At 37.0% G+C, this 20,127-nt stretch overlaps 1 protein-coding gene across 1 annotated transcript in view; it reads right to left on the reverse strand.

Moving 5' to 3' along the window:
• GRID1 (glutamate ionotropic receptor delta type subunit 1) overlaps positions 1 to 20,127 on the reverse strand; it is a 543,246-nt gene that overhangs the window by 229,611 nt on the left and 293,508 nt on the right. The window contains exon 4 of the mRNA XM_059821260.1: positions 11,556 to 11,761. Coding sequence (XP_059677243.1) covers positions 11,556 to 11,761 — 206 coding nt within the window. The remainder of the gene's footprint in view (positions 1 to 11,555; positions 11,762 to 20,127) is intronic.

Genomic DNA, 20,127 nt, shown 5'->3' on the forward strand with positions numbered 1-20,127 from the left:
ATAACTGTATCCAGGCTGAAGTGCTGTATTTGCTAGATTGTTCTGACTTTAAATCAAGATGCATTCAGAACTGATGTTGATTTTTAAAATATCTTGAATGCTAGCGCAGTATAGAAAATGAACACTGGGGTGTTATGGTTTTTGGGTTTTTTTGTTTTAAACGTGCTGATGCACATCTCAAAATATTCTCTATGCTCTTTAATAATTTTATGGGAAAACACATCGGGGACTTTGTAATATTTTCAAGTCAATGTATTTTCATTAAACACAGAAAGTCATTGTCATACTTCAAGGCTTGGGTTTTTTGCCTTTTCAATGTTATTTAAAAATAATTTTAACAAGATTTTTTCCTTTGGAAAGTTGGAAGCAAAATATGAATTATATATCAAGACCAATCACTCAAGGTGCTTTCCTAGAGTGTCCTTGGAACCCAGTTGCTATTTGCACACACATTAATAAACTGCAAAGCTTTTAAATCTGATTGCTTCAAGTTGAATGCATGGGTCAGTGCCAAACAAATTGATCTCATTCACAAAGCATGGTCTATAGCAAACTATAACTCCATTACAATGAAAGGGCTCAATTCAATAAAAAAATACAGATACTTTAAAGTTACCTGAGCAGCTCTTTAAATGCTCTATAAGACTGTATGTGCAAGCTGCATTATTTATCTGAAACTAAAGCCAACACGCACTATACGAAGAGAGTTTTAATATTTGACACAGTGTGTATGGGTTAAAGGCTGCATGTCTGACAAAAGGATCACTAGAGTGACAGGACTATCAGTTCTGTCAAACGGAACAACTAGGAGTCAATGGTGGCAAAGACATACCTGGCAGTATCAAATGAAAGGATGACCTTTTGGGCAAGTTCTTGGTTTGACATTTAGAAGTTCAGTCCCCACTTCAAGTGAACTCAGTAAATGGCCTATTTTCTCTGCACCCCTATGCCCCAGGTGGAAAAAAGGGGACTAATAATCCTTTACCTCCACATTTTATGTTCTGTAGGGATAATCATTAGGTACCTGCCTCAACAGAAAGAGATCAAGCTCAAAAAGTGATCCTTGAAAAAAAAGTTATGAAAATATATCTTAACAAAACCCTGAACAAGCAGTGAACAAAAACAATGGCAAAACCAGCAAATCCATGTACAGAAACCTGATCATATTTCTTTCTATGAAAATTTCAGCATGAAGACTTTTCCAGTAAAAAGACATTACTGCAATCTAAAACTCTATCAGAAATTATCCTTACGACACAGAGTTTATGCCCTGCCCCACAGAAGACACTGTCAGAGCTGCTTTTATTCCCTTAGAACTCACACTGCAAAGGCAATGATCCAAAAACCTGGAAAACTGTCTTCTTTCTCAATAAGACTAATATAAAGGAATTCTTCACATTGCTGTTTGCTTCAGTAAAACAAACAAAAAACCAACAACAAAAACAGGGAGTAAAATCTCTACTACCTACTGATACACAGCTTTCCAACGGTTGGAGGACAGCTTGCCAAGCAAATGGTGTATCTTTTAAGAACTGCAAAGACAAACAGGGCCAACTCCGAATTTGTCATTCTGGAGAGCACACACTGCCCAACTGAAAAGATGATGTAAGTCCCAGCCCACAACAAAGTGCTGTCACTGCCAGCCTGTCTCTTCACTCCACATGTGTAACGCCTTCCAGTCCCCAGTACCTTTGAAGGTATCTTCCACACTATAGCCATCATAAGACTTAGATCTCCTTATATACCTTTAAAGTAGTTTCTTCTTACCCCGTTTCTCTTTCCTGAGGCCAGAAAGTATTTTAGACCCCTCCTTTCTCACACCCTTTATGGCTCCACACCTATCATCCCTTTCTCCCTCTCCCTTCGACCTGCTGACCCTTTAACACATGACATGCACTGCCTCGAATCTTCTCTTCTGGTGGCGGCCTAAGTTCTCTTCATTCTAGTTTCTACCTTCTGTACCTAACTGAAACTGTTCCTACTGACATTCACTTTTCTTAGCCAAATTGCAAAATTGTTACTTTCTTCTCTTTGACTTGCCAGATGTTTTTAATACAGCTGATCACGTTTCTTCTTTATAAACCTCCTCTTCCCAGCACTTCTCTCCTGGGTTTCCTCCTATGCCACTCCCTCAGCACAGCCTCTCCAGGGGATACTTTCTGTGATATTCCTCAAGTTCCTGAGGAGGGTCCCACACCCCTTCAACTTTGTAATCTCCTCTCTTTACACTAACATCATCCAGTAAGCAAACTAGTGAAAAATCCATTGCTATTCACATGCTGATGAGTCTTGATCTACTACTCTGTGACACACTTTTCATATTCTGTTCAGTTTAAATTGTTAGCCTGCTTTCTGGATACCTTCATAAGCTTCATGTGGATAATGAGATTTCTCAACCCTCTCCCTTCAGGGAAAGGAAATCCTTTTTCTCAGTCAAAATGGACAGCCAGAACATCAGATCTGTCAATTTGGACTACAGTCCAAGTGTCATCTTTGACTCTTACTTCTTTCGAAGCCTCTCATCCAGGATAAGCCCAAAATCTCGCAGATTCGTTAGACGTAACCTTTCTAATAAACAGTTCTTTTTACCCACCTGTAATGTTAAAACTCCTTTCCCAGCTCTGATGACATTACATATTGATTACTACAAAGTTCATCTTTCTGACCTTAAAAATTCCAAGCTCCTCTAATATCTCGCTGAAACTTCTGCTACAAACAGGCTCTCTAACCACTTGCTTTGATCATTTCACCCATCTCTTCACATTGCTTCAATAGCTCCCTTGTTACCTGTCACATCAAAGATATGCTAACTATATCTTCACTTCCAACACCATATACTTTTTATTCCAATCTTCCAGGTTACCTTCAATTCATCATCAAGATTTCAGCCTTGGTGTCAACCTTCTTCACCTACTCCCTATTTATTAAAAAAAAAAAATCCACAAGTATCTTTAAATTCCCTTATATTTTCTTCTCAGACTGCTAATTTCTAAGATCCTGGTATGAAGACGCTATTTCTGTCACTGAAGAACATTCATCATCAATCCCCTTTACTCCCCAGATATCTTGCACACCTCTTGCACACTGTAAATTCTTTGGGGACGCACATTCATACCGACCTAGTAAAACAACATCCCAATTCATAACTAGACATCTGAGTATAACAAGCACACTAGTTATAATAGCACCAGTACTAACAGTAGCAGCAGGAAAAATAATTATTAGCATAGGAATATACTCCCTTTTCAAAACAACTCTTAAACCCTTGCTAATTTTAAGGTATTTGCCACCCTACAAGGTACAAAGGTAAATAACAGAATTGACGCATCATGCTTTATGCTTATGATAGACTACTCTAGTCTTTTGACGCAACACACTTTGCCTGAGGAAAAGACAATCTTATTGCACAGTTACCACACTGTCTCAAGTTATAAGCTTAATTTAAATCAGATCTAACTGCTTGTCACTGATGAACAAGGTTCCCAAATATTTCTTCTCTTACATTTCCAGAGAGCTCCCATGAGCCTCTATATTGGGGAGTTTTTCGGACCTCTACACTTTGAACCGTGAAGAAAGAAATGGGCATAACATTCAGCATTGTCTCCTACACACTGGGCAGCGCTGCATCAACGAAGCTAACCCTTGCACCTATGCTGTGGACTGCCTGCCCAACACAGAAATAACTTTAAGAGAAACAGAGCATCAGTCCTAGGACACCTTGCTTGGGATTAATCTTCTCAAACCAAGGTAAATCATGCCCAAGCTTTTATCTCACACACAGACTGCACTATACTGTATGCTGCAAGCAATTAGTGAAGGCTTAAATAATTTTCCAAATTAGTTTGAAACTAAAAATAAGCCTTGGGTAAATATCATCTTATTTCACCTACTAAAAGTGATTAAAAACCTCCTGTGAAAAGATGCAAAGCAGGTGTAAATTATTATTAGCAATTATTACTCATCCCATCTATGGATAAATGGCTGCCTTCTATAACCTCTGAAACAACTAATGAAATGAGTCAGTGATTTTCTTAATCCACAACACCAGGTCTAGAAGTGCATTATAGGGGAGAGATGATTCACCGACTGTGCAAAACACTGTACTCTAAGTCAATCCTTGTGCTTAGAGACGCTTGCAGATGTGTCCATGGAAAAAGTCAACCCATAGCTGTGGTATGTGCACACTGGTGTTGAAGGTTCAAAAATTGAATAAGTAATAATTGCAGGATATATTTTATAATCTTCACCGTCAAGTTGCCCTAGCACAATAAGCTGAACAATTCACTGAATTTGTATGAAAAAGTAAAACTGGAAAATGGCAAATAGCTTTTGTATGGCTGTTACTTTTTTCTGATTTTTATAAGGCAAACACATTTTCTCATGTACCTGTACTGCTTCTGCTAGTGTCTTACAGTAGGCAAACACTGGTATAGTGATGAAATGCAAATGCAGGAGCATATTTTAAAATTAATCATCCATAATTAATTAGTAATCTCTGCTTTCTGGTAAATTATACCTAAATTGCAGAAAATTATCCTTGTTGGGAATGATAAAGTCATCTGCAGATTTGCAGTATTTTAGAGAAACATTTTGCATATATTTATATACTATAATGACCACAGATATGTCAGAGTATTTAATTTAACTTTCCACTACATTAAAAATATGTAGATATATGTAATCTTTGTCTTTAAATCGCACGGTTTCCAGGAGTCACGTTGAAAAATCTGAAGTAAAATAATTCGGAAAAAACAGCTGTGAAGGAGTAGATGAAGGTGGGGTTACTTATAGGTAGCCTTCGTTTTTTAGTGCTCACTGGAGAGTTGTCCTGTTTTGACTCTTGCAAAAGCCGGTACTGGATGCTCTTAAAGACAGTAATAAAGGTAAACTGCAAGTGGCTCAATACAACATTTCTGTGTTTTCAAGTCATTAATAGCTCCTCTTACTATAGAAAAAACCCTCATAATACAGATCCTCCTGACAGCTAGAATCCCCCCAGTCTTGAGGTTAAATCTATGCAGAGAGCTACTTCTGGAACTGACGGCATTAACGTGGAGTTACGCTGGAAGGAGAAACCCATGAACCCCAACACGGTGCTGCAGTGACACCAACACCTGCTTCCAGGACATGAATGTCAGTCTCCACATCCCGTTGCCTTCCACTGTGCAGACACGTCAGCTTTTGCAGGGCCCTCCAGTGTGAACAGGCCTACCTTACACTGTGCTCTTCAGCTGCCATATTTAACAGTGAGATTGAGGAAAGATAAAATACAGTGGAGGAGAAAATTAACAAAGAGAATGAAAAAAAGAAAATTAATTAATGAAAAATAACAAGAATTGAAAATTAATGACCTCACAAGACAATTAAAAGCTAACTTTAAATATTTCAAAAATTTTGTCAGCCAGATATTTGGCAGTTTCCTTTAGAACTGACATCCTTACTTGTGGAAGCAGCAAAATTTTTAGGAATTAACTCATTTTAGCAACTGAACACCTGCAATGAAACAAGGACTCAGAAGTACACCAAGGGTTAATCATTTGGAGCAAGAGGAATGCCCAGTTCCTGTACATACAGATTTAATGACATTTAAAAATAAATTATCTCCTATGCAGATGTGCCCAGTCATCAGATTCAAACTATGAGCTGAAAAATCTAGTTCCTTCAGACCAGACGTATTATTACTGACATTGAGGAACTTAGTAAGACTGCTAGTAAAGCAGTTTCTAGACTCATAAGGACTTTGGGTAACTCTTGCCAACGTAGTCAATTTCCATAATTTTTTTCTCACTTGACCCACAAAGCCTTACAAAACTGCTATCAGTTATTGTTAGAGATGTACAAAATCGGATGCAAGACTCGTAGTTCTCATGATTTCAATATTCATGTTCAAAATCTGATGAAAAATTACTAGTTGAGTCAAACAAAAAAGATCTCTAAAATTATTGTCACTTAAAGATACCTGCAATAGTAAAAGGAATGTCACTTACATGAAGCTATGTAAGCAATTCATAGAAGTCATTTATTCACCAAATTAGGATTTATTTTTTTTTCCTCTCCACGGTGCCTACAAATCTATAACAACATATGTAAATGATTGTTCCAAACATATTCTCATAGTGATCCCATAGCTTGGATTAATCAAATGTGTGAGGGTTTGTGTTTTGGGGTTTTTTCGGTCCAATGGAAAGAAACCTGCTTCTAAGCCAATTTATCCCCAAATGGGAGGCTTTGTTTTCAGTTAGATTTTAGCAGTTTAATGTGGTTTGCTGGGGTTTTCATTATAATTATTATTCTCTCTAAGCACAAATAGTCTTACTGTGTTACAAAAGTCAATGATAGCAGACAAAATTTTAGCTCAGAGGAAGAAACAGAAAACCAGAGGAGGATTTAGAGAAAATAAGACAGGTACAACTTAACTTGAACTACTGAAAGAAGAAAGTACTATTTCTACAGTTCTGTTACCAGCACTCACAAATCACTACCAGCTCTTTAAACAAAGAAACTGCCTTCTAAAAACAGAAGAGGCATAATATTTTTTTCCCCAAAATTATTCACCAATATTTCAAGATGTTTATATACTGTATATAAAACAGAGATACAGACTAATATGCTGAATATTTGCAACATAAATAAAAGAGAGATATATGCCAATATGAAATGACAAGTGCCAGAAAATTAGTATTAAACATTTTTCCTGTTAAATTCTGAAAAATAAAGGTCTTTGCTTCCTATGAAAAACCATTTCTTACAATTGCTTGCACGTGCAGACTGTTCAAGATGCCATAAATAATTCTTGCAGCTCCAGCCAAGTAATAGCATGTCACCAACCGCAGAAGGGAAAAAGAGAAGGCTGGAGCATTGTTCACAAACAAGTGCCAACTGGGAGTGCTCTGGGAGTAAGGTACTCAGCATCCTCAACGACCAGGAATGAAGGAAGGCAACAAATCAGTGTGAAATGATCCCAAAAGCCTAAACCAAAAGCAGAATATCTATATTTTTTTTAAAGAACCAGTCAGAACATTTGACATGAACTAGGGTAAAAGAGAGAGAGCAGTCTTTGCTTTCCAGTGGGGACACAGAGGTGACTACATAAACAAGGCAGAGATAAATTACAACTGTTTAACAAACTTAGTATTATTCTGGAAGTTTATAGCTTCAGCTTAGATTGGAATTGCAGCAATTCAGATAACCCTGCTGCAATGATACAGGATTTTAGCGATAATTTTTAATGTAATTAATCTGCTCTCTTTAACTGGTTTACTATACTAGGCATGCAAAGAGTTCTGCTTTCAGCTGGTGTGCTGCAGTGATATGCATATATACTAGCAACCTTATTGCAGTAAGCTTACTAGCTTACAAGCAAGACAAACTCACAAAGATGCACCTAAACAGAAACATTTTGCACTTCAGTGAAGCTGCCAAAAAACAAGTAACGCTGAGTTAAAGGTTTTGTAAAGCCAAGATTTCCTTCTCTTTTCAAATCAATAACCACATGCAACTGTGTTACAGCCTCCAATTTACTGGTTTTCAAAAGTAAAGGTAATAACACTGGAAAGCAGGATGATTGAAGTCTATAAAGCAACTGATATCACCTACAGTTTTAAAGAAAAATCTCATTAAAATACATATCCCAAACAAACTGTATGTGTTCTGTGAAGAAGAAAAAAACCCAAACACTCCACAGCTAACCGTTACTGCACATCTGCAACAGGAAACTTGAGAAACACTAAACTACAAGATCTCTTCCTCCTCTTCAAATACGTTGTATACAAATGTACAAAGTCTGAATTCATTCACACAACAAATATTTCCTGATATGTCTTCAGAAGGACCCCTGGGTCATCTAGAACATCCTCCAAACTAGTTCAGGAAAGACTAAGTTACCGAAGTGTTTTATTTAGTGAACTCTTGAACACCCTGAAGAACGATTCCTCACTGACCTCTCTTGCCAAGCGCTTACATTGTCTAATTGACCTCCCTGTTAGAAAGCATTCCCTGTTTAGCTTCGGGTCATTACTTCCTGTTAGGCCACCCACGATTACCTTAAATGATTCCTCCTCCTCATCCTCTCATGTTTCTTCTCAAGTATTTGTTAGTTATATTCCCTTAGGCAGGCTGTATATAGCGCGTTCCTGAGACCTGTCTTCATAGGTCATGCTCTGCTACCCTTTTATCATTTTTGTCACTTCTCGTTGAACCATTTTCCAGGTATTCATGTCATTACGTAGCGTAGAGCCCCTGATGATAAAAGCAATCCATACAAACATACCTCCACTTGCAAGCAAAAAAATGTATCCATTGGTAAGCAGAAGAGGGAGGTGAAATCTGGCTGTCGCAAAGAGGGAGCCTTTGAGTCTCAGACCCTGTGTCTGGGCCAAAAAGACTAACAGAATAGCCCAAAGTAATAAATCTCCTTCCCGTTTCTGAATTACTAGCTTTTCTTCTTTTCTTTCTATATATTGCCTTGCAAAGAGATCACAGTCTTCCAAATATAAAAATCATTTTTGCTGTTACGTGCATACCTGTTACAATTGAGACGGGTTTTGCATATAAACTGAACAATGGCACCAGGCCAAATATATCAGGGATTTTTGCAGGTGGAGAAGGGCACATTTTTCTCAAAATTATTAAGGAGGGACACACATTCTTTAGATTAAGTTTGCTTTAATCCTAAAGTGACCTTTTAATGCAAAACCTAGGGTAGCCAACATTTTATAAATGCATTTACCTTCTGTTTTCTGAATAAAGGCTGATTACATGTTTATACCTATACCATTGAAAAGATTTTTTGTCCCCTCTCCTTTCCCTATTCTTACAGTCAAAGCAGTCTTATAGCAGAATTATAAACCTTAAAAACTTATGAAATGTCAGTAATTTCTGCTGAAATAAGTTTGACACATGACAGAGAACCAGCCAATGAGGATGCTAAGCCAGTAAAGTGAAAATGATGCCAAAAAAAAAATTAAAGAAATAATCCTAAAATTGAGTTCTTCTAGGATTTAGAAAGTTTTTCACTTATGACATGTCAGAGTCCCCTAACTCTGTGCATCCGAAGTCAGATGAGATCTCTCTGACCCACCCAAGAGCTCAGCGAGGCTGAAATCTGGATCCATACTTTTAGCAAGAAAAATGTATCACTTGCAACATCGAAACAGGCAAAATAAATCTTGTACCATCTTCCAATGGCTGATGTCTGTGACTTGTGCTAAGAAAAATTTGTTAAAACCATTCATATCAGGGTTCATAGTCCAGACGCTGTCCAAGAAAGTCTCTTATTTTTGTTCTGCATTCCACAGGAGGGTTTGCGTGCAACACCTAGTTTTTATAAAGATATGTTACTAGCCAACAGATTTTCCTAAGATCTAGTTGAAGTTTTTCAGACATTTTTCCCGTGTTACAAAATATTAAGATTTTTGGGTTTGCTGAGTTGATAACAACCTCTTTTTCACATGGAATTTTCCATTTCCAGAAATTTATGGAAACAAATAAGTTCTTATTTGTAACTTGAGCTAAAATAGAAAAGATGAAAATAAATACACCCAAAATTTAAAAATAAAAGTATTTGAATTTTCTTTTCAGGTCACTACTTGATTATATTTTTTAGAGACCTAAATTTTTTTCTCAAAAGTGAAAAGGGAAATTGTTTCAAAACCTCAAACAAATTCCAAGGTTCAGAGCTGGATTGGTAACAATACTAGTCAGTGTAGAGCCGTATAGTACCAATAGCATGAAAAATTTACTAACTGCAGAAATACGTAAACACATTGAAGGCACTTACTGCTGCACGTTGTGAATGATGTATTTCTGTAAATTATGTAAGAATATGTATTTCATTTAGGCTGAAAGTTGATATTCTAAACTGTCTGAAATTGTGCTGTAGCTAATTAGTTGCTCTCATTGACTGAGATATTGAGGAATCACAGTTATTGTAACTCTCCACGAAACGTAAGGCCAGCCTCCACTAGCAAAGGATTCTTCCCTACACCGTGCACCTCGCGTCTCAAGCCTTTTGAGAGTTCCTTTCTAAGATTTAAATTTTCTTTTATAAAGATTTTCTGAATCAATCAAGATTCAATATAGGAAGATTGTCAAATAAATTGCTTTTCATTTCTGCCCACAGTTAAACTCCTGCAGGGATCTGGAAATGTATCAAGATCATTAGCCTTAATGACTATAACACACTCCTGCTTTAAGGTGAAGTGAGTAGTAAAACAGTTACATGAGCCCCTACCTTCGAGAGACCTGCAGGGTCCTGACAGTGCACACATGTAACTCTTAAAAACAGTCCTGGAGCCTTGTGCACTGAGGGGGACAGACCTTCTACCCAGCGTGGGTCTGAATAAAACACACGTGTTGATTTCTTTATAATACCTGGTTTGGATACTTTCTTAGGACTCACTGGAAAACTAAGCAATGTGTATTTTTGCTGGAGGCCTACTATGAAGCAAATAAAACCACTGACTGACCTGCGTATAGCTTACTATGCTTTGAGGCTCCCTCATTCCCCTACTGAAAATCCCTGAGTATGCACAAACATGAGTAGAATTTGTCCCTGTGCTTAGTCTTTCCCAAGCTACCCATTTGCCTCATTTATTTATGATAAAATTTACCCTATTAATTTAAAAATCACTGATGAACATGAATGTGGAGAATTTACTTATGCTGATATGATACAAAAACTTAATGAGCTAATTTAAGTTGATTTTTTTTTAATTTAGCAGGCTTTGATGCAGCAAAACTGGTAATTGGAAACAGGTCTTATCCACATTTTAATTTCTTGGTTCAGTCTTATCCCTGATTAGTTAAAGAAAGAATAAAAAACCTATTTCATTGTCAAATTCTTAACTAATGAATACACGTAAACTTATACTGAGGATCCAACTCATTCTCAACTCTGACATATAAAGCACTGTAAAATAATTCATTATTTAATATTTAAAAAGCGGGATAAAACTAATTAATGCCAAAAATTAGCCCACAGCACAACATTAATTACAAGTTTGCCCAACAGCTACCTCCCTGTCCTAATTAGCCTCGTTGATTTCAAGAAACCATTAAGAAAAAGAGACAAACATATAATTTCTACTTCATACTTGATAAAAACACTGTGATTCAGCTTTCAAACATCAGTAACATGCCCTTTTAACATGAATGTGGGTATTTCCACAGTAAAGACGACTCTCCCAGGCACGTTATGTTTCATTTCTGATAGACCATAGTAGATTTTTCTGGTAACTTGTAGACAGTAGATGAAATCCAAGTCAAAAGTATTGGTACGGAAGACAATCAGAAAAAAAAGAATTGCCCCATAGAGCTGTATATTGTATTGAAAGTGCCCATCCAGCCCATGCTGTCCCATTTGCATTAACCACAAAGTGAGCATTACATAGAGTGCCTGATATTTCAACTCTCCAACACTAGAGTCTGACAATCTTATTTTACATTTACCAACCACCATTGTAAAAATCTACCACTTCAGAGAATGTGGCAAAGTATCACATAAGTCATCATATATGATCCTGAAATGTTGATGATAAAAACAACTGTGCACTGACCTCATTAATAAATGTCTGGGCTCCCCGTGGGCTTAGGAGTAAGATAGCCCTTCGCAATGTGTCCCGATAACGGTTCAGCTCTTCTGTTTTCATGGTTGTAAAAAGGTTTGCAAAGACTCTGCTGATGTTCCTGTCCACTTTTTGTAATGATACATCAAGTCCCAGTCTTGAGGCCTGATCAAGAAATCCCTGCAGTCCGCGTATATCTGTAACACAGGAGGGAGGGAGGGGGGAAAAAAAGGAAAGGAAAGGAAAGAAAAGAAAAGAAACCACTGCATCAACCTTCGCCAATTAGGCAAGCATCACTAATTAGGTGGAAAAAGACTTTTTTTCCTGCAGTGCTGTCAGAAGAGTATTCCACACAGCCATCTACCACAGCTCCCTTTCATAGCCAATGCCAACAGGGAAACTCCATCAATTACCTTTCCGCAGAGGTCTCTTAATGACTCCTAGGAAGAGTCAGTTCATGTATTTGGGTGGCTGTGAATACCTCCTCAGAAGCTCAAGGCCACAGGGCTTACCACTGCACCAACAAAAAGACGGTCCCACCCCAACAATATCACAGTTTAAATGCATAAATCCAGGAACAGATAAATAAGTAGGGGGGTAAATCACTCACCCCTAAACTTCTTTCCTTCTGCCTCAACCTATCTTACATGAGAACACGCCTGCTTTTTCCATGAAAAAATTACAATATCCAGAATATATACAGCCCTCCTCTTGACCCCTTTTTTCCCCTCTTCCCCTTCTATAAATAATCTACCTAACCAGAGGTTTACCGTTAACCTGTAAACCTATGCAACAGTACACAAAACCTCAAACTATTAGGATATATTATAGTGTAAAAAAATTGGCTTTCAATAGGGGAAATCATGTATACAAGCCCCTTCGAAACATGTTCCTTTGAGCTCTGCCCTCAACTTCAGGCTGATTGACAAAAAATATTTTCCTAACCACATTTGTTAGGACATTAACATGGAAGAACAGACATTTTGTATTATTTTCATGATGACTCTGCTGGTTCAAACTGTACTCTGTCTTCATGACTCCCAGCATTTTTCTATAATAAATGTCTGAGTTTTTATTTTCTAGTGAAATTTAGAGCAAGAAAAGGTCAAAGCTTATATTGAACCAGGTTGCTCTCAAAATTAACAGTGACCTGATCACAGCTGTACCATGTCATTAGGAGCCCTTAATTCTATCTGAAACACATATAACTTGTCTTGAATAAGAAAGTATTTAACCCTGTTTTCTCACATTCATTTCTCACACTTTTATCATCACATTTCAGCTCGTGGGTGAAGCCAAATGGTGTAAGTTAGAGTATGTATATTGTTCTCATAATAAAACCTGCTCTTCAGAAAACTTTACTATAAATCTAATGATCTCTATAAACTAGATTTTAACAGCTGGTGGGTATTTTTTTAATTCTGGAAGTAACCAACTTCTAATGAAATTCTAAGGATCAATACCACAGACACTGCTGAAGTCAGAGGACTGAAAACCAGCCTGATTCAAGTCAGTAGCATTCTTTGCTGTCCCATCTGGGTGGGCTCCTAGACCACCATCAATCTTGGTGTTGCGTGGCCATATATATACACAGGTGAACTTTTTTCCTCGCTCTAAAAAACATTGTATGAAACCCAATACAAGTAACACTTTGCAAGGATACACCAGTTAAAGAATTTAGCTGGTGTACAAGTGCAGTATGTTAGGGTCAACAAGATAACTAGCAAACATTAGATCCAAAAGGAAAGCACTGAAAGTTACCTTGAGTAGCTTTGTACATTCCTAAACATGGGAATATGCTTGCTAATGTGATTAATTCAGCTTCAGAAAACAGCTGAATTACAGAGAAACATCAGAAAGGAATAGAAATTAAGCTGGGGATGTACCAACCCCAGCAGACAGACACAGCTGCCTTTTTAACTCAGGTTTAGTTGATATGATCATCGCTCCAGCCAACCCCACCATCAGGAAAGGTGAACTCATGAGGGTTTTGCTGGTGATGTAGGTAAGTCTATAGCAGTTTTATCACACTGTCAAATACCTTCTGGATTTGCTTACTGTCTAAAATCCTGAGTTACTGAAGAAAGGAAGGGGTTCATTGTTATGCAGGCATTTCTGGAAAATTCCAGAAGACTTTAGCACTTGTATGACTGTTAAATATTGCATGTGTGCTGAAACAGTGACAGTGACAAAGAGCTATTGTTTACAGGTTAAAGTATTTTATTAAAGTTGTCAAGCTAAGTTTGGATTTTGCTAATTTAAATTCAGTAAACTAGCATTCATTACTATACCTATGCTCACTTTATGGATCCGTAATACATGAAACAAAAATTTTTCTTTTAATGATGTTTAGTCCTTCAAAATTACTGCAGTGCTTGGCAAGCAGTAAGAAAGTTCCCTTTTTTATAGTTTAGTAACGACTCATCTTTTTGTGCAAGCACCTAAAGTTATCACTGCACAAAGGAAAGCTGTTTACAAAAGATTAACTGTGCTGATATTGCTCTAGGTTTTTCACCTTATGTTTTCAGCTGACCTGCTCAACTACTGGTTAGAAATATTGTTGTGGACCAGTGCAAAATACTTGATGCACATGGGAAGACTATTTGGACTTAGAAGAGCATTTTGTATTCCTTTACAAATTTTTCCCCCAAAGAAAACAGGCTATTTCCCAGTTTGAAAAATAGAAAATATTCAGACTTTTTCCAGCTTGAGAACAAAGCAAAATTTGAGATGGAAGAAGCTGTCCAAGCTCAAATGTACAAGCACAATTTGTCAGTTTTTCACAGATATAAGTGAATGTGAATTTATTCAGCGTTGGCAATCAGAAAGAACTGCATGACTGTATCTTCCTGAACGCTGACCTGCCTGTTCCTACATGACACTGGGGAGGAGGAGAAGGCTTGGTGGGAATTCAGAGGTGGAAGTGGGAACTGAAGGGCAGTGTTTTCAGAGGTGACTAACAATTTTAGGTGCCTACATAATGGAATCTTTTTTCACAAACAATTATTTGCGATCATTACTAAGAGGGCAGTCATTTCTTAAAATGTATCAGTACATAAATACACAAACACATGCAGAGGCATCTGCTTATAAATCATATGAATTAGACTCAGTTTTGTTTTATCTGACATATCACATAAGAAAGTGATTTTGATGCCCTCATTTTTTTTTCTCCTCCATTTAGTAGATCAGAAATCCATGCAACATGAAAGAAAATTGAGCTTTGTTCCATGACAGCTCAAAGAGAAATATTCACAGAAACAGTTACGAATTTCTTTCCACTTCTCATAATTTAGGACAGCTAATCCTTCATTTTCTTCAAGACTAAAAGGAGTCTTATAGAATTCACGTAGAATTTAATAAAAATAAAGGATTCTATAAATGCTTTTGTCTGTTAAAATACACATGCTTTCTGTCTCTTGTAGTCTCAACAGCGACTTTTTATTAAAAAGTTCAGATTCTAACATTAGAGAGTTATCCTGAACTGTTACTAATAAAATAATTCCCTGTGCCCATTTATTTCATACTTTCTAGGAAAAGTATAGCAACCCAGACTCAATCACAGTCAAACACTGCTGTCTAGAACATCTGACAAATGAAAGACCAGTTGGCTCTAACTACGCAACCTACAGCTATCTCTGCCTTCACTTTTCCAATTAGTTACTTTTGCTCAGGGTGTAGCCTACATTCAACCATAAAAATCACATAGTACTATTTTAATCATCTAATTGCCCACCTAATTTGTGCATGCTCAACATGCAGAATTTCAGAAAAAATATTGGAAAATTTCTCTTTAGAGAACATCAGTTTCTTGAAGATGATGCAACACCTGCACTCTAGAAAGAAAATGACACTGCAAAATGCACTCAGGTGAGCATTTCTCATAAAAGTGATCTGTAAAACCAGATCATAATTGGATATGTTTACAGTACTCTAGTGTCAACCATAATCCTGTGAAATAGCAGTTTGGAATTGGAACTGACTGGAGCTTCATAAGAAAAGTGAACTTCTTATGAACTTTGTGTCTCTTCTGTTACATCTGGCTGGAGAGAGAATCTCTGTGCCCGAGAGCCACCTTCCTAACTCTGACAGATATACCATATGTTCAGGTCTGACAACAGAAGAACGAGACAATTTCAGGGATAACTATTACAAGGACGGAAGGAAAGCCTTGATGCACTGCTAAGATACAAATTCTGTCACTGTGACTGCAAAACTAATGCTTGCCATAAATAAAGGGCTTTATTGCACTATAAGGAATAATGGAATGTATCATTTCCTGCTGGAGGTTAGGCTGGTCACTGTGCTGGTTGACTGGAACACAAACATAAAAGAATAGTACTAAATGTGGCATTAGCTACCGATATGTAAAGCTTATTGTCATCTACAAAGTAATTCATTTTTATTATATTATCTATGATCTTGTTTACATTAAAAAAGTTCACAGAACCTACCATAGCATTCATCTTTTATAAATTTACAGGATCTGATTCTTGGCCTTGACACAAGCAGCTTTAAGCTATTATTTTTGTGAAACAGCTGTGTGGTTGTGCACAGCTGGCTTTTAAGGATGGCTCATTGTAGAAAGGAATTCCCAGGAGGTAGAGAGCAGTATATTGTCTTTCCAACACCAGTTCCTAACCCCACTTGACAGAAACAGAGGCAGCACATGTCTAGGAAACATTTTACTTTGGGTAGAAAACAGCTGGAAGCAAACTGAAGTACCAAGCTGGAGCTGAAGGCAAGGTTAAAGAAGCACCAAGAAATAATTTCGCACCCTTTCATTCTTATCCATCACCAAATAAATTCTGGGAGGACTGAAGTATCGTCACCAAGCTCTATTTTCAAATGACCTACACCAATCCTTTCACTTATACGTTCGTAAGAGAGAAAAGTAAATAAGTGCGAAAAACAATGAGATCGGGCAGGAAACACTGAGCTTTTGAGTTCTCTCATTTGCTGATTGTAGACTCTACACTTCATACTCTTTTTTTCCCCAGTATTAGTTTTATTTGAGCATTATTTTGGCGATACATTTAAAGTAGTGAGAAGAGTGTCAAGGAGACTTGGATACTTTCAGTATTTTAGTATTTATACACTTGTAAAAAAATATATTCACCTTTTCCAACATTTTAGGAACAATATCAAGGCATTTTTCCTTATATTTAAGGTCCAAGAGAAGACAAAATGACTATTTCTTACCTTTAATACAAAGATACTCTGCTTTATTGTAGGTTTGTCTCTCTTGACTGCAAATTGGACAGAATACATCCCACTTATTATTTCATTTCTTAAGACAGAATAAAATACTCATTCTAGGATTCACTGATTGGGAAGATAACCTACAGGCACTCTGAAACAGGTTTCCTAAACCACTTCAGTTTCATGGTTTTCATTCATTTTATTTTACAGTGGCTATTATCCCTCATTTTTGCAACTGCAGATTGTTTACATAAGGAATAAGGGATAATAAGACTGGTGTAAGAAACAGACACGTACGTCCTGATGGTTAGATTCATGCTGCATTGCAAGCTTTCTTAATGAATGATTTTTAATACCATCTTTGGGTCCTTGCTACAGATAATAGCCTGCTTGAAGGATTTTAATATATTCTAGCATTTTGGAAAACTAAAAGTGGACATATTTCAGAAGTAGCTCTTATTCTTAAGTTAATAAATAACAAAATTCTCTTCCTTCAAACATGAGAGGGAAGGTTACTATTTATCCTTCCAAAAGGGAATTATTTTGTCTAAATCATCTAGAAAAATTAGACTTTGAGGAAGAACTGAAATTTTCAACCTAAAATACTCACAATATTATTTTAACTGTTCAGATAGATTAGACCAGAAAGTATAAAAGAGTCTGTTACAATAGATATGACTACATTAATGTTTGAATGTAAATGCTTATTGGATCCCAGTGCAAATGTGAAATTATATTAGTAAAGTATATTTTCTACTTTTATAAAATTTTTTTTCTCTGTTCTTACAATCTCTCTCCAAGCATGTAACATCTCTCTCCATCTATCACATTTCTTCATGTGTGTCTGCCTGCCATATTCCCACAATCACTGCTAAGATACTTGGTATCAGCCAGATAATTTTTCTACAAACACACAGAACTCACAATTTCAAAACAATGCCTGTGATTTAGTCGCCTAATTCTTAATGAAGTTTCGCTTCAAAAACTTTCTGCTAAAAAAAAAATCCTTGCCTTCTTGCATGTTTTTAGATATGCCAGAGCAAAAAGTAACACCTCTGCAATTATATCCCAATTTCTTTTCTTTTTTTTAAAGAAATGAAGGAAGTCAGTAACTAGGCAATAGTTATTATAGCAAGTACATACAATAGCAAGTACAATAAATCCAAGGATTAAATTGGATTTTTTTTATTATTCAGCTTATATAAGATAATATCCTGTACCAGATGAGACCAGACGAGAAGTTCTGCCAAGCTCCATAACCCGTCTCTGATAAACAGAGCGTAAACCAGGAGTAATCGTGGAGTGATACTTCCCTCTATCATTCTCCCAACAATTCACCGTTTGCAGTGCAGGGAATTCCTGAGGCAGGTGTGGTTTCTATGTATTTCTGTTCACTTCACAGGTGTATTTCTGCATTGTAACCCTCAATGGCTTTCTCCTTCATAAAACAGCAGTTTCCCTCTAAGCCCATGTAAACTATGAACATCCAGATCAGTTCACCTTCAGCATTTTAACCTGGGAATTTTCAGGATCCCATTGGACTCTTCTTTCCCTTTTTTGCACCTTTCTCTCCTGGATAGTTCTAACAACATCGAGCAAACACAAAAAACCACACCAGCGCCCGCACTGCCTGACCAGCCAGGCACTACATAATGCCGTTCAGACCTAGAAGCTACATAGCCTCTTCTCAAAGAGATGGGAGAAAAGCAAGAAATCAGAGCTTTCTGGAAAGAATAAAGCAGACTATCAGAAATGTAATCTTTGAAAAACACAGGGAACATTGTTTTGCCATTTAAATCTAGATCACAGGCTGACATTTGACCACCTCTCCATAGAAACTGAAAATCTTACCACATGTGTTTTGATACAAGCATCAGGATTAATCAAATGCAAAGGTCTACTCAGAACCCCTTATGATATCAAAGCTGAAGCCTGGATAATGGCCACAGAAATTTTTTTATTGGGGAGTTATACTGCCTACATTGATTTTGTTATCAGGCTTTTAAATATGAAAAGGACTTTGAATAGAGACAAATCACAGGTATTGGTGATTTTCAGTCCTGAACAGATGGGAAGGGGACAGAACACACCATAAAACCAGATGTATTGCGTGCACAAACAGATGTTTTCAGATTCAACCTATCAGAGAAGGCAGACATCACTATTAAAAATATTAAAAAGTTACTCTGCACAACTGATGCTTCATACCTGAAACAGGTAATCCAGTCTGAAGGTAACTGGAGCTTCCCAGGAGGCCCAGAAGCACGAACGCCTTTTAAAGGCTACAGTAGCCCTTTCACATTTAGCATGAAAGGTCAACTACAGGTCTCTCCTGCTGGACTTTAACACAGCATTCAAAAGCACAAGGGAAACCACCTCAGGAAATTCATTACTGTTGGAAAAAATGTGGACATATGCTACAACCAATGTAAAAAGGGAATTCACTGAAGAACTAGCATTTCCGTTCAAATCATCCATTTAATTCTTCCAAGTGTAATAATTGCCAACTGTTTGCCCCATGGTAAACCACTCAAATGAGCTGTAATAGCTTCTCATCTCACTACTGCTCTTAATACGTTAAAATACTTTTTAAGGCACTATGCAGTGTTATTGCTGTGTCTTCTTATGAGACAAAAATAGAGGTATTGACAGAAACTATGTTTTTGCTGACATATATCCTAAGTTTAAACAAGAGTCCTTTCCCCTAAATTAATTTTAATTATTGCATTAAATTACTGAGCCTAATATTTGTTATGGCTGAGTACCAGCAATTCTAAACATCCATCCACCAGTACATTAGGAAAATATATCTTTCTCCTTTTGGAGGGCTGAGATGCTCTTTCCTGAAGCCGTATTATTTTACACGAACATCTGAATTAATAATGTCCTTTTAGGATGTTGGGACTGTAAGCCTGTCTGCTTTAACACAAGTGCTATTGTTACTTTTAAGAAGCTGTTACCGTAAGTTTGGTTATCGTGCTTTGACACCTGAAGTATGTCCTTCGTAAGTAAGACTGATAACCCTAGACTAGGGATAAGCAAATGCAAATAAGCTCATCCTGAAACAAACCAAATGTGCAAAGGGAATGCCTTAAATAGAGAGGCAAAAGGTATCTCTTCTCATTCAGAGAAAACCAGAAGTCACCTGAGAATTTGATACAGATTCATTCTGTGTGTGTGTATAGCCAAGTGTCCAGCAAAGAGAAGGTAGAAGCACATGGATTAATGGATTGCAGAGTGAGTCTCCCTCTTTTTAAATCAACTTTAAATATTGCACATTCCAATCTCAAAAGAGACTGCAGATTTACTTATAAAATTTACAAAATTACTGCAGATAAATAAATTAAATTCCCCCTTGAGG

The sequence above is a fragment of the Gavia stellata genome, chromosome 9 (genome assembly GCF_030936135.1).
Source record: "Gavia stellata isolate bGavSte3 chromosome 9, bGavSte3.hap2, whole genome shotgun sequence".
NCBI classification, from domain to species: Eukaryota; Metazoa; Chordata; class Aves; order Gaviiformes; family Gaviidae; genus Gavia; species Gavia stellata.